This window comes from Rhinatrema bivittatum, chromosome 7 (assembly GCF_901001135.1).
Source record: "Rhinatrema bivittatum chromosome 7, aRhiBiv1.1, whole genome shotgun sequence".
Classification (NCBI taxonomy): Eukaryota; Metazoa; Chordata; class Amphibia; order Gymnophiona; family Rhinatrematidae; genus Rhinatrema; species Rhinatrema bivittatum.
Window position 1 is genome coordinate 253,237,726 of NC_042621.1, and position 13,446 is coordinate 253,251,171.

The 13,446-nt window shown below is 41.0% G+C and overlaps 1 protein-coding gene across 1 annotated transcript in view; it reads left to right on the forward strand.

Annotated features, from left to right (window-relative positions):
* The window catches only part of ADAM12 (ADAM metallopeptidase domain 12), a 968,421-nt gene that overhangs the window by 527,401 nt on the left and 427,574 nt on the right, over window positions 1–13,446 (forward strand). The window contains exon 4 of the mRNA XM_029610036.1: window positions 12,421–12,499. Coding sequence (XP_029465896.1) covers window positions 12,421–12,499 — 79 coding nt within the window. The remainder of the gene's footprint in view (window positions 1–12,420; window positions 12,500–13,446) is intronic.

Sequence of the window (13,446 nt, forward strand, 5' to 3'; positions counted from 1 at the left end):
TGAGTTAAAGCAGCTTCTCTAACTAAGTGGGTCATTTATCAAAGGTTTATCACATGCAATATGGCCATATCACGTGCAATAAGCCTCTATCGCATGCGAAAAGGGCCATTTTGCATGTAATATCATGTAAGTTAGGGGGAGGGGAGGAGTCGAGGAGAGGAGGGGAGGAGTCGGGGAGAGGAGGGGGCGGTGGCGCTATTCAGTGTGAAAGCCGGCAGCCGGCGCACCACCATGGTGTGAAGGCTGCGGGCTTTCGCAGGCCCGCCCCCTTCGCCTCCCCACCCCTCGTTTTCGCAGGATTCATCATTCTGCGAAGAATGATGAATCCTGGCCTAAGATAGTAAGAGAATCTATCTAATTTAGCTAAGTTGCTTATTTATTAATTTATTTGTTCACATTTGTTACTCACTTGATTACATTAGGTGCTCCAAGCAAGAGACAACAGTAAGAAACCCAGCCTACATATTTGTTATATGTAAATTATCCATTTTTTTCTTAAAATCATCCATTGTACCTGAAGACTGGAGGGTGGCTAATGTAACCCTAATATTTTAAAAGGGCTCCAGGGGCAATCCGGGAAACTACAGACCAGTTAGCCTGACTCCAGTGCCCGAAAAAATAGTGGAAAGTGTTCTATTTATTTATTTTATTTAAAGGCTTTTATATACCGGAGTTCATGTACTAGTACATACCACTTCGGTTTACACAGAACCAAGATTGGAAAATTACATCAAACAATTAAACAATTAAACAATTCTAAAGATCAAAATCACAGAACATATAGAAAGGCATGGTTTAATGGAACAAAGTCAGCATGGCTTTACCCAAGGCAAGTCTTGCCTCACAAATCTGGTTCACTTTTTTTGAAGGGGTTAAACATGTAGATAAAGATGAACCAATAGATGCAATATTAGTCGAGGATCATATTAGTCGAGGATCATAACCTAGTCTTATTAGTACTGTTTATTTAACCTACATTAGGCACTGTATCTTTTTTCTTATGCCTACATTAGGCAATATATCTGTTACTGGTTAACCCCATATATACCTATCCAAGTTATTTCAACCTGTTCATTGTAAGACATTTACTTGTAAATGTGATTGTTCTGTTATAATGTAAACCGAGTTGATCAGTAATTCTGTTATTGGAAAGTCGGTATATAAAAATGCTAAATGGCCGCAGCATTTCTTTACCTGGGTTTCCCGGTTGTGGAGCCCAATTTGAATTTCCTGCAAACTTGCCTACCAATCCGAGCAGTGCTGAGGACGCCGCGACGACGTGGAGGAGGAGCCGGGTAGGCAAATAAAAACTAGCCTACGCCGGTGGGACACTGCCGCAGCATTTCTTTACCTGGGTTTCCCGGTTGTGGAGCCCAATTTGAATTTCCTGCAAACTTGCCTACCAATCCGAGCAGTGCTGAGGACGCCGCGACGACGTGGAGGAGGAGCCGGGTAGGCAAATAAAAACTAGCCTACGCCGGTGGGACACTGCCGCAGCATTTCTTTACCTGGGTTTCCCGGTTGTGGAGCCCAATTTGAATTTCCTGCAAACTTGCCTACCAATCCGAGCAGTGCTGAGGACGCCGCGACGACGTGGAGGAGGAGCCGGGTAGGCAAATAAAAACTAGCCTACGCCGGTGGGACACTGCCGCAGCATTTCTTTACCTGGGTTTCCCGGTTGTGGAGCCCAATTTGAATTTCCTGCAAACTTGCCTACCAATCCGAGCAGTGCTGAGGACGCCGCGACGACGTGGAGGAGGAGCCGGGTAGGCAAATAAAAACTAGCCTACACCGGCGCATCGCCACCGGCGCAACGGTTAAGCCGCGCACGGTCAAGGGGCGCGCGACTTTGCCCGGCTTAGCCCGGTTTGGAGCGGTTTGGAGCCAGGAAATTTTGTTTTATTGATGCGGCCAGACTGAGAACGTAAGGGAACAAACTGTGAGTAATCCTGTTGCAGTTGGAAACAGATATCAATATCATCTGTGATATAGAAAGTAATTCTCATATTGCTATGCCTCACACAAAGAGGAAAGCAAGGATGAGAGAATCTTCCTCTGTAATTAATTCAGGTAACATGCTTCAGTCTACTATCACAGACTGTTTCCACATTAATCCCATTATTACACCCGGAAGAGCCGCTAGTAGTCCAAACCAGGAGCAGGTGATAGACAACGAGGCATTTGAAACATCATTAACCCCGGGTGCTCCGGAGAAACCGGCCCCTCCATCTGTGGAACCCGAAGTGGACTTAAATAACTCTATGCAGGATGTTCTCCCTCAGAGAGATGCTGTACAGAGATCCGGGAATTCGGATAATATGAGAAATCATAGTTCAGCGGACTTTACAGTAGGAGGGCTCTTGCAACAGACAAGAGATAGGGAGGGTCAATTATGTATGGATGGTAATGAGAATGTCTCTGTTATTGTTCCCAAAAAATTTTCAATGGATGAATTAGGATCTATGATGCTTAGGATGCAAAAATCAATTAATAATCTTGCAAACACAGTTCAGGAAGCCCTGAAGCAGAATAATCAAATTCAGGAAAAAGTGGACCAAATAGAGGTAAATGTTAATGTAATGGATAAGCAAATGGGGGAAGTCAAAAATATACAGGTGAATTTAATTAAGTCACAAGAAGAACATGAGGGTAAAATAGAGAGATTAGAAAATCAGATAAGAAAGCCTAATTTAAGACTGTTAAATTTCCCTAGAAGTCATTTAATAACACCACAGGACTTATTCTATAGTTACTTAAAAAATATTTTGAAGTACCCTGAAGATAAGCTGCCTAAATTAAGTAAATTATACTATATACCACAATCAGAAGGGGAGGCTAAAGGAAAGAATAGTGAGATACTAGAAGAACTAAACTTAACAGAATTCTTGGAAAAATCTTTTGAATCTAGAATTAATACTACAGCAATCCTATTGGTTCAATTTGTATCACAGCTTGACAGAGATGCAGTGTTAAAATTGCATTTTAAGCATCAAAAGTCAATTTTTTATGGGCAGTCTATAAGGATATTCCCGGACATAGCTCGCTCAACTCAGTTGAGACGTAAGAAGTTTATAGAGATGCGTATGGAGGTAATGTCTAGAGGGGCACAATTTCAATTGAGATATCCCTGTAGGTGTTTAATAAAGCATTTAAATAACAGTTTTGTTTTCATATACCCAGAACAACTACGTACATATTTAGACACACACTCTTAAGAAGCTGTGCAATAGGGGGAAAGAGTATTTTGAGGGAGAAATAGCAACAGGTATTGTTATTTAATTATTTCTTATTATATGCTCCAATTTTGTCTGAATTCCCCAAATTGTTCTCTAGTCTTTTTGCCTATCTTGATTTCTTTATGATAATGAGATAATTAGATTTGTTATAATATATTTTTCTTAGTAAGATTATATATCTTATTTCTGTATTAAATTGTGAAAATTTCAATAAAAATAAAATTAAAAAAAAAAAAAATGCTAAATAAATAAATAAATAAATATATTTAGATTTTCAGAAGGCATTTGAAAAGTTCCTCATGAGAGGCTTCTAGGAAAAGTAAAAAGTTGTGGGATAGGTGGCAATGTCCTTTCATGGTTAAAAGACAGGAAACAGAGAGTAGGATTAAATGGACAATTTTCTCAGTGGTGAAGGGTGGGCACTGGAAATCCTCCGGGATCTGTACTGGGACCTATGCTTTTCAATATATTTATAAATGTTCTGGAAAGGAATACAATGAGTGAGGTAATCAAATTTGCAGATGATACAAAATTATTCAGAGTAGTTAAATCACAAGTGGATTGTGATAAATTGCAGGAGGTCCTTGTGAGTCTGGAAAACTGGGCATCCAAATGGCAGATGAAATTTAATGTGGACAAGTGCAAGGTGATGCATATAGGGAAAAATAACCCATGCTATAGTTACCCAATGTTAGGTTCCATATTAGGTGCTACAACCCAAGAAAGAGATCTAGGCGTCATAGTGGATAACACATTGAAATCATCGGTTCAGTGTGCTGCGGCAGTCAAAAAAGCAAACAGAATGTTGGGAATTATTAAGACGGGAATGGTAAATAAAACGGAAAAAGGCATAATGCCTCTGTATCACTCCATGGTGAGACCGCACCTTGAATACTGTGTACAATTTTGGTCACCGCATCTTAAAAAAGATATAGTTGTGATGGAGAAGGTACAGAGAAGGGCGACCAAAATGATAAAGGGGAATGGAACAGCTCCCCTATGAGGAAAGACTAAAGAGGTTAGGACTGTTCAGCTTGGAGTAGAGACGGCTGAGGGGGGATATGATAGAGGTGTTTAAAATCATGAGAGGTCTAGAACGGGTAAATGTGAATCAGTTATTTACTCTTTTGCATAATAGAAAGACTAGGGGGCACTCCATGAAATTAGCATGTAGTACATTTAAAACTAATCGGAGAAAGTTCTTTTTCACTCAGTGCACAATTAAACTCTGGAATTTGTTGCCAGGGGATGTGGTTAGTGCAGTTAGTGTAACTGGGTTTAAAAAAGGATTGGATAAGTTCTTGGAGGAGAAGTCCATTACCTGCTATTAATCAAGTTGACTTAGAAAATAGCCACTACTATTACTAGCAATGGTAACATGGAATAGACTTAGTTTTTGGGTACTTGCCAGGTTCTTATGGCCTGGATTGGCCACTGTTGGAAACAGGATGCTGGGCTTGATGGACCCTTGGTCTGACCCAGTATGGCATGTTCTTATGTAATCCACCCTGTCAGAAGCTGCATGGAAGGTAGGGTGGTGAGCTGGGCCCCTAGTGTGCAACAAATGGGCAGTGGGGAAAAAGGACAGTTGCCTTTTGCCCCAGACTATAAGAGCCCCAAGGAGGCTGGTAAACCACATCCTGTTGCTTGCTGATGGCCGAAGGAGCTCTACAGCATCTGCCAAACACCATCACTGATCTCTGAAGATTGCTGGAGGCTCATTGAAGCTGGTAAAGCCATTAAAGACTGTAGGAACCCCACAGGTGACAAACCCTATGCTGTAAGTGTCCAAGACAGGAACAGCTTTATGGCAGCTGGCAGAGCCCATCCTACCAGCTACTGCTGAGTACTGGGATCCCAGTGCCATTGGCAAAGCCTTATTCCAAAACAAGGTAAGAATGCCATGGATGATGGATACCTATTTTCCATCTGCCAGACACTCCAGAAGTTCCATGATGGCTAGCAGACCTCATCCTTCCACTTGCTAAAAACTGCAGTAGAGGAGAACTCCACAATGACTGGTGAACCCCATCCTGCCAGGTGCCCAAGACTAAGGGAGTCCCATGATGGCTAGTAGAGACGGTCTTGCCAGCTGCCTAAGATATCAGGAGTTCTGTGATGGCTGGCAGAGCTGATACATGAAACAGCACTGAGCAGCAATGACCACACTAGGATGCTAAAAGTGCTTTTGCTGACTCTTCCCACAGTGGCCCTGCTTCCTTACCTTCCTCGGAAGCATGCATTTCCTAGTTGATGTACATGGGAAATGAGAAGAAAATTAGACCACATAGGACAGATCGTGACAAAGCTTTTATTGTTCCTGTTCTGCCACTACTATTCTATTCTGTTTCAAAGACTAATGGGATAGCATGAGAGTAGCTGGAGTGTCTGAGAGAGCTAGAAATGGGGATGATAGGAGGAAGACCACAAGACAGGATGATGGAAGTGACAGAGACCCAGAAAGGGATGATAGGGGAGAGCACGAGAGGGGATAATGGGGCACATTTCCTGAATCCCCACCGTGAATTTTAACATACGCCTCAGGTTGTAGCATTAGTTAAAACTGATACTTGAATATGTCCTGATATTCTGCCATTTATGCAGGTCAGGAATTATGCAGAACTGAAGGCAAAGTTTTTGCTGTATTTTTAAAAATGAGAGTATACTGAAATTTTGCCTACATGCACTGAGTGAATATTTGGGGTATTTGCATACTACCTTCCATATCTCAAAGTTGTCTGGATGCGGATTTGTTGAAAAAAAAAAAAAAAGACCATGCTTTAATTTTTCAACTATATTACTGAAAGGAGAAAATGCAAAGATAACATATGCTTCTGAGAATAAGCTGTGTGGGCCGCATGGGCTTTACTGTCGCTGGAGAATTATTGGCATGAATCCTATTATGTATTAATAGGTTCCTACACATGATTCCCTTCCCATTGTCTTGGAAAATCCAGCTCTCAGAGCTAAAGAGCTGTATAAAATGTCATGTCTGGGTATTCAACACACAGTATTTTTCCGAATTGAATTCATTTTATTTATTTATTTAAAAAATCTTAGAAAAGTGAGGAGCACCTTCTTTTTGATTTTTTTTTTTTTCAGTGCTTTCTATGCATCAGAAGATGTAGTAGGACCATTCAAGTCAACACTGATATTGCAGCATTGTTGGGAAACTGTTTCCTCTCTAAGGGTTCAGTTTCTACTCCTTGCATTCTATTTCTTAAGAAAACAGGACAGCTAAAATAAGATGGGGGAGGAAGAGGACAGTTTTGGGGACAAAACCTTGATTAAAGGAACTCTACTAAACCTTCTGCAATACATGCCTTTGAATGATTCTTCTTATGTTTTGATCTTAAATCTGAAACTTTGGCTGACCGCCCAACAATGCCCCCTGGCCCTCTTGACCCTTCACCTCCAACTACGGTAGCTGTCAGAAAAGGTGTTTTCTTTTGTTGTAACATTTGCTTTGGACAACAATAAAGATATGTTCCTGAAACAATATTTTAAATATAAAAATGATTTATTTTGTGACCACAAGGTACTGGTATTCCCCGATGTTTCCAAAGAAACCCAGGCAAGGAAGAAAGGTTTCTCAGTTTTGAAAGCTCGTTTTTTTGGCAATTGAGGGTTATTTTTCCTAATATTCCCCTGTAAGTGTTTAGTCACCTATCAGGGGAATAGATTTATGTTTAAGGACCCTTCCCATTTGGGGTTTTTTCTGACTGATGAAGAATCTGGGGTGGGATGATTGTGAGAAGTTAGTGGGAACCAGGATTAGTATATTATTATTTTTACTATTTTGTGCAATTTTGTTTTGCTTTCTGGTGACTCTTTGTGACCCTCATTAATGTGAACTTGATTTGTTGATATTTCTTAGAATGCAAAATTTGTATCGGTATATTTGATATCTCGATCGAATGTCGGTATATAAAAGCAAATAAATAAATAAAATAAATAAATATTGTATGGCAAAAGTCTTTGAATTTCTTATATTTTTCTTTTCCTGAAATACATCTTTGGAATGTAATAAAGAATACATTGCAAAAAGAAAAGAAAAGGTGTCATTTTTCTAAATATTTCATTGACTAGAGTTTGCCCAATATCATTCAGTTCTTGCATTACACCACATTGAAAGATAAATGTAGCTGAAAATGTGCCACGATAAATGTATGGGTTCATTTTGGACAGACAAGACTATATTATACTCGGCAACAGTTGACCTAATGTTGAAAAGCAGCAGAAACAATGGAAAACGTTATCTTCATGAGAAGCAAAGTTACTATAACAGATTAGATAAAGATCATTTGATCTTCACTCTGCAGATCATGTGCATTTTCCATATATTGTTTTATGTTTCAGTCCATTTATACGCAGAATTGGGCCGATGCAATGTCAACTCCAAAAAAACATGTGCCCAAACCAGGCATACATTTTTTCAATGCATGCACATCCCCCTCTCCTGGGTGCTCGTTGCAATAGGCAAATGAGCTGCTGCACTAAAAAGGATGCACTAGGGATAACTTGTATGTCCCTAGTGCATCCATGGCATTGGGTGTCCAGGAGATGTATCTGTGCGACGGTTAGGAAAGCAGACACTCGGTTAATGAGCATTCATTTTACTAACCCATGCACAGCCATGGGTTAGGAAAACGGACATCCGTAAACTGAGCATCTGTTTTCCTAACTTGACCGCTGTCAAGACTTTTTTTTTTCCTGATGCTGCTTTCTGTGATTCCTCCTATTTAGTATTGCGATGATATTAAGCAGGAAGAACCACAAAAAAGCAGTATTTTCTTCTTTTATGTGGTGGCTTGGGGGTGCCTCAAGACAATGCCAGCTCTAGGGCTGGTGTTAATTTTTGGGAGTAAAAATGTGCATCTTAAGTGCACGGTAATTTTTTGCATGGAGGTAATAACAAATAGTCTCATGTACATGTGATGAGTGCTATTAGCTACGCGCTGATTTGGGCGCGTGTTTTGGATGTGCTCATCCCATTATTGAATGGGGAGTTATTGTAGCAAGTCCAAAATGCGTGTCCAACCAAGCAGCAAGCTGTGCGCTAGACTGAGCGCACTTTATTGCATCAGCCCGAATGAATGGCGGCAATCTAATCTACAGTTGTAAACGACCAGACCTAATGATGGCAATTTTCAAAGAGCTAGCATAGCTGTAAAGTCTTTACTGAGGATTTTCAAAGCAAATTTATGTGCCTGGGTTCGCTTTGGAAATACGCAGGTATTGGCCAGGTCCACTCAGAGATTTGCTCACATAAAGTTATGCGTGCTTTGTGGAAGGCGTAACCTACCCTTGTACACTTACGCACAGACTTTTGTTAAATCAACACATATGCATGTAAGTGCTGACTCTGCCCCAGCTCCACCCTCTGGAGCACCTCTGCTCAGTTTGTGTAATAGCATGCATGAAACCAGGTGACACACGAACCTTTTATGCAAACAGAGTGCCAGCTGATTTTGTAACAACCGTTTGCACACACAAAAACAGTTTTTCTGCATGTTCAGTGCCTTGTTTTATTTATTTATTTATTTATTTATTTATTTTATATACCGACCTTCATGACAGGTGTCATATCAAATCGGTTTACATGTAACAAGGGGGTAAACATTCTTATCAACCATTTAACAGTAAAATAATCAGAGGAGGTAATAAAGTTACATATAACAAGGAGATCGAACTTGGGAGAAGAAGAAGAAAGCCTTCACACCCTTGTATATTTTTCACATTCTGCTGGCTAAAAAATACATTCAAAATGCATTAAAGTAGGCATTTGTTTCACTGCTCTGCACAACCTACCCTGTACTTTCATCATGAAAGAAGAATTATAGAAATATATTCTAAAAGTGAGTAAGAAAAGAAAACATCTTGATGGCACAAGTCTTCACATCTCTTGATTCACTACTTGGTGGAGGCCCCTTTTCAAACAATATTTATGTATTTAGATGCAGCTGATTCCTTTTCATAGGTAGCCCAAAGCAAGTTGCTTTCAGGTACAATTCACATTTCCCTGTTCCTAGAGGGCTTATAATCTAAATGGCCCATGTACTATGCATTTTTCCCTTAAACTCAAAATGGGAAAAACCCTTCAATAAATAGGACCCTAAATTTTTACCTGACATTTGTGAGTTGTTTAGGTTAAGTTTCTACCAACTTTGCATAGCAAGATGCTGCAGCTTTTGCCCATTCTTCTTGACAGAAGTACCCAAGCAAAGTCGTGCCACAGATTTTCTATTGGATTCAGATATGGCTACTTGAGAATATTCACTTTCTTCTTGCAGAGCCACTCCATTGTTGCTTTTGCTTTGTGCTTAGGATCATTGGCCTGCTGAAAAGTGCATTTTCTCCCCAGCCCTGGTCTCTGGCAGACTGGAACAGGCTTTCCTCAAGGATTTGCTTGCACTTTGCACCATCCATCTTTCCCCTCAAACTTCACAAGCCTCTCTGTCCCCGCTGCATCAAAACGTGATGCTGCCACCATCAAGCTTTACCGTAGGGACAGAATTAGCAGTGGGCTGTGTTGTTTGGTTTCACACCACACATCCTGGAGGAAAACCCGTTCCAGTCTGCCAGAGACCTGGGACTAGGCAGAAGATTCATCTTTCAGCAAGACAATGATCCCAAGCACAAAGCAAAAGCAACAATGGAATGGCTTGGCAGGAAGAAAGGGAAGGTCCTCAAATGACCCGGACCTGACTGCAAAAGAAAAGGAGTGGCTAGAAGTGAAGATTGCAGTCCACCGACAATTCCTAGGCAACTTGAAAGAGCTTGAGCTCTTCTGCCAAGAAGAATGGGCAAAACCTGTACCATCCCACTGTGCAAACATTTATCCTAAACTATTCCTGGCTGTTATTGCTGCAAAAGGGGCTTCCTCTAGATATTGAGTCAAGGAGGGTGACAATGTAAGCAATCAAGACTTTTTGGTTTTTTATTCTTAATAACTTTTGGAATACTTTTATATTTATTCTTTCATGAGGAAAGTGGGAAGTATGTTGCATAGATCAGTGAATGAAACTCTTTCTTTACCCAACATTAGGGACTTATGATTAATAAAAGATAATTATTTAGTAGTAAATGCTGTTGAATGTTAAGCTGTGAGCCGCATAGAATGCATTGTTTTATATAGAAGGAATATAAACTTTTTAAATGAATACATTTTGATTAGTATTTTTCAGATAGCAGAATGTGAAAATGTTCAAAGGTGTGAAGACTTTTACAAGGCACTGTAAATGGTTTTGAAAATTATCCCCAACATATTTAAACATATTTAAATTCTACTTAACTGTAATATTAAAGCCATTTAAATGCTTTGATCTAGCAGGCTTAGTTCTCACTTAGCTGGATAGATCCCTTTGAATAGTTACCTCTTTGCGTCTCCTGAAGTGTCCAGCATAGCATCCTTATCTCTGTCTTGTCCACTGATGTTTCTTCATCCTCTTCCTCTCTTCCTCTCTTACACTCCAAAACTCTCCTCTATAGCCTAGTACTGGTCTTAATGCTGTTTTGTTCATTCTTCCTTTTAACCAAGAAACATGACACAGCACTTAATGCTATTTTCTGGTATTTTTGTTCCTTTTACCAATGGGTTTATTGTTGTTGAATTACTTTTTAATATTTATATTTGTTTGAAGTATTTCAATACATTTTTGGGCAGAAATAATGCTTTTATCCTGTATAAAAAATGCAGTGTCTCACTCCTCGAATCTCTGGTGGGCTGCTAAGAAAACTCATGCACAGAGGAGCTGTGACATCAGCACAGACTGGGGCTGGCATCGAGGTTGCAGTGGATTGTCCCTGGGAGAGGGGAATCGTAGCAGCAGTGGCGACAGCAAGACGTTCAGCCCACAGGAGCCAACAGGAAAGCAGGGGCTGCAGCCAATGAGAGAGGCAGATGAGGGATGTCAGAGGAAAAACAAACTGGTAGAAGGGAAGAGAGAGCGAGAGAAAGGAGAGATGGGCTGCTGAGGGGGAGAAAGGGGGGAGAAGATACACATACCGGGGCTGTTATGTCAGCATGCATAGGGGCCAGTATAGAAGCAACTGCAGTGGTGGTGGCAAGCTTACAGAGGTCAGTATAGTTGCATCAGCGGCAAGAACATTGGCTTGCAGGGGCTGACATGGAGCCAGCCGAAGAAAATGAGAGAGAGAATTGGTGGGAGATGTCAGGGAAGAAGGAGAAGCTGAGGGAAGAGAGAGATTCTGGGGAAAAGAGAGAGGGGGGAGAAGGGAGAAAAGCTGGTGGATGGCAGAAAGAGAGAAGGGAGGGAGGCTGATTGGGGAAAAGCGAGAGCATCAAGAGGATGAAGGGGGCGTGACAGAGGAGAGAGCGGCTAGTGCAAGATACAGTAGAATCACTACCTACCATCCTGCCTCCATGCCAAACTGTGAAATTCTGTCATTTTTGATGGGCATGTGGTCTAGTTAATATAATAGCACGTTAAGATGCAAGCAGTCGTGATTAAGATCTCGTCTTCAAGCACTTAGTCTCTTTGTCTTGTTTCCAAATTGACTTTATTCAACTTTGATGCGAAAAGTTACCAAACACTGCTGTCTTTTGGAAAAAAAAAAAAAGTCTGCAAAGCAGAGGTTTCTGATACCCTCAGGAATCCTCTGGCAGATATTAAAACTTTAAAAAAATACCCCACAAAATTACCACTAAAAGAGCAAGGCAACAAACTGGTGACTTCACAAAAAAACATTCTGAAGTTTTGACAGCAAAGAACTTGAAAATAGCCTTGTGAAAAATTGCCAAGCTAGAGGGAGGCATCCCCATTGAGGAAATATCTTAGAAGGCTCAACATCTGTCAGAAAATACTGAGAACCCCTCATAGGAAGGACTGCTTACCAGGCTTTACTAAAGTTGAGATCTAAGCACTTCATTTAACAAATGGCCATTTTAACATCTTCTGGTCCATTTTTAGTCATAATGAAAACTTGTTTTCCAGTCAAGACAACTTTCATGTGGTGAATCCTTCAACATTTCACATCAATAGCAGCCTTAATTTTTTCACAGCCCCATTTAATGTTTCATCTTAGGCACAGATATAATCTTCCTGCTTTTTGTTTTTTAAATATTCTAAATTATTCCCTTTTTCTCTAGGTTAGGATCAGGATCGAGAAAAGCCCATGGTGATTAAGAGTCTAATAATACAAATTTGTGCTTGTTTTGCAGGGGGCTCTTTGCTGGAAGCTTCACTGAGACACATTATCTGAAAGATGGCACTGCCGTCACGGCTCTGGGTAATTGCACGGTAAGGTTTACACTTCGGCTGTTGATAATGCTTCATCAAAGAGGAAGTTATGGATTATTGCCAGGCTGCCAACCATTAGACCAGATAAAATAACTAAAATCTATTTTCTTTATTTTGTACATTACTGCTTTTGTATCTTGCTAGCTCCATGTTAACAACAAAGCATCAAGGCCCTATTCAATGTAGATTTCTCCAAGGATGTGCACGGAATCTATTCTCTTTTTGTCCTAACATAGAGGGTATTAGAGGTATTCAGGTTTGGCTGAAAGAGCCTATTTCATTCATAATATTCTGCCTTATGAAATTCTTAATTTTAAAAAATCCTGTCAACTACAACCTATTCTTAATTCTTAGCACAACGAAGTGAATTTTCAGTAAACCACTCAGTGACAAGACAGACAGCTACATTATAGCCAACTAAATTTAAACTGACTAGGTTATAATTGAACATTTGTCTAGACTTAGCAGTGTTACGCGCTCCCTGTTCAGGGAACATTGTTCGAAGGGTAGTATGGGATGGCAGGATGGGACACAGAGCGGTCTTCTCCCTAGCTAGCCCCCTTTCCCACAGGTTCGGCCTTTGGGTGCTAGGGACAAGTGTGGTGTCAGTACATGGGAAGTCTGAGAACAGGCTAGATCAGGCAAGGCAATGAAAACAGTCTGGGTTAGGCGAAGCTGTGGACAGCCTGGACCAGGCAGGGCTGTGGACTGGCTGGGGGGGGGCGAAGCTGTAGGCAGGCTGGGCCAGGCAAGGCTGTGGGCCGGCAGGGCTAGACAAGACTGTGGATAGGCTGGATGTGGCAAAGCTGTAGATAGGCTGACCCAGGTTGAACCAGGCAAGACTGTGGACAGGCTGGGCAGGTCTGGAACAAGGCTGGGACTAGGAGAAAGCACAGGACAAGGATTGGGACAGGACACAACAACACTAGACAAGGACAGGGCAGGAC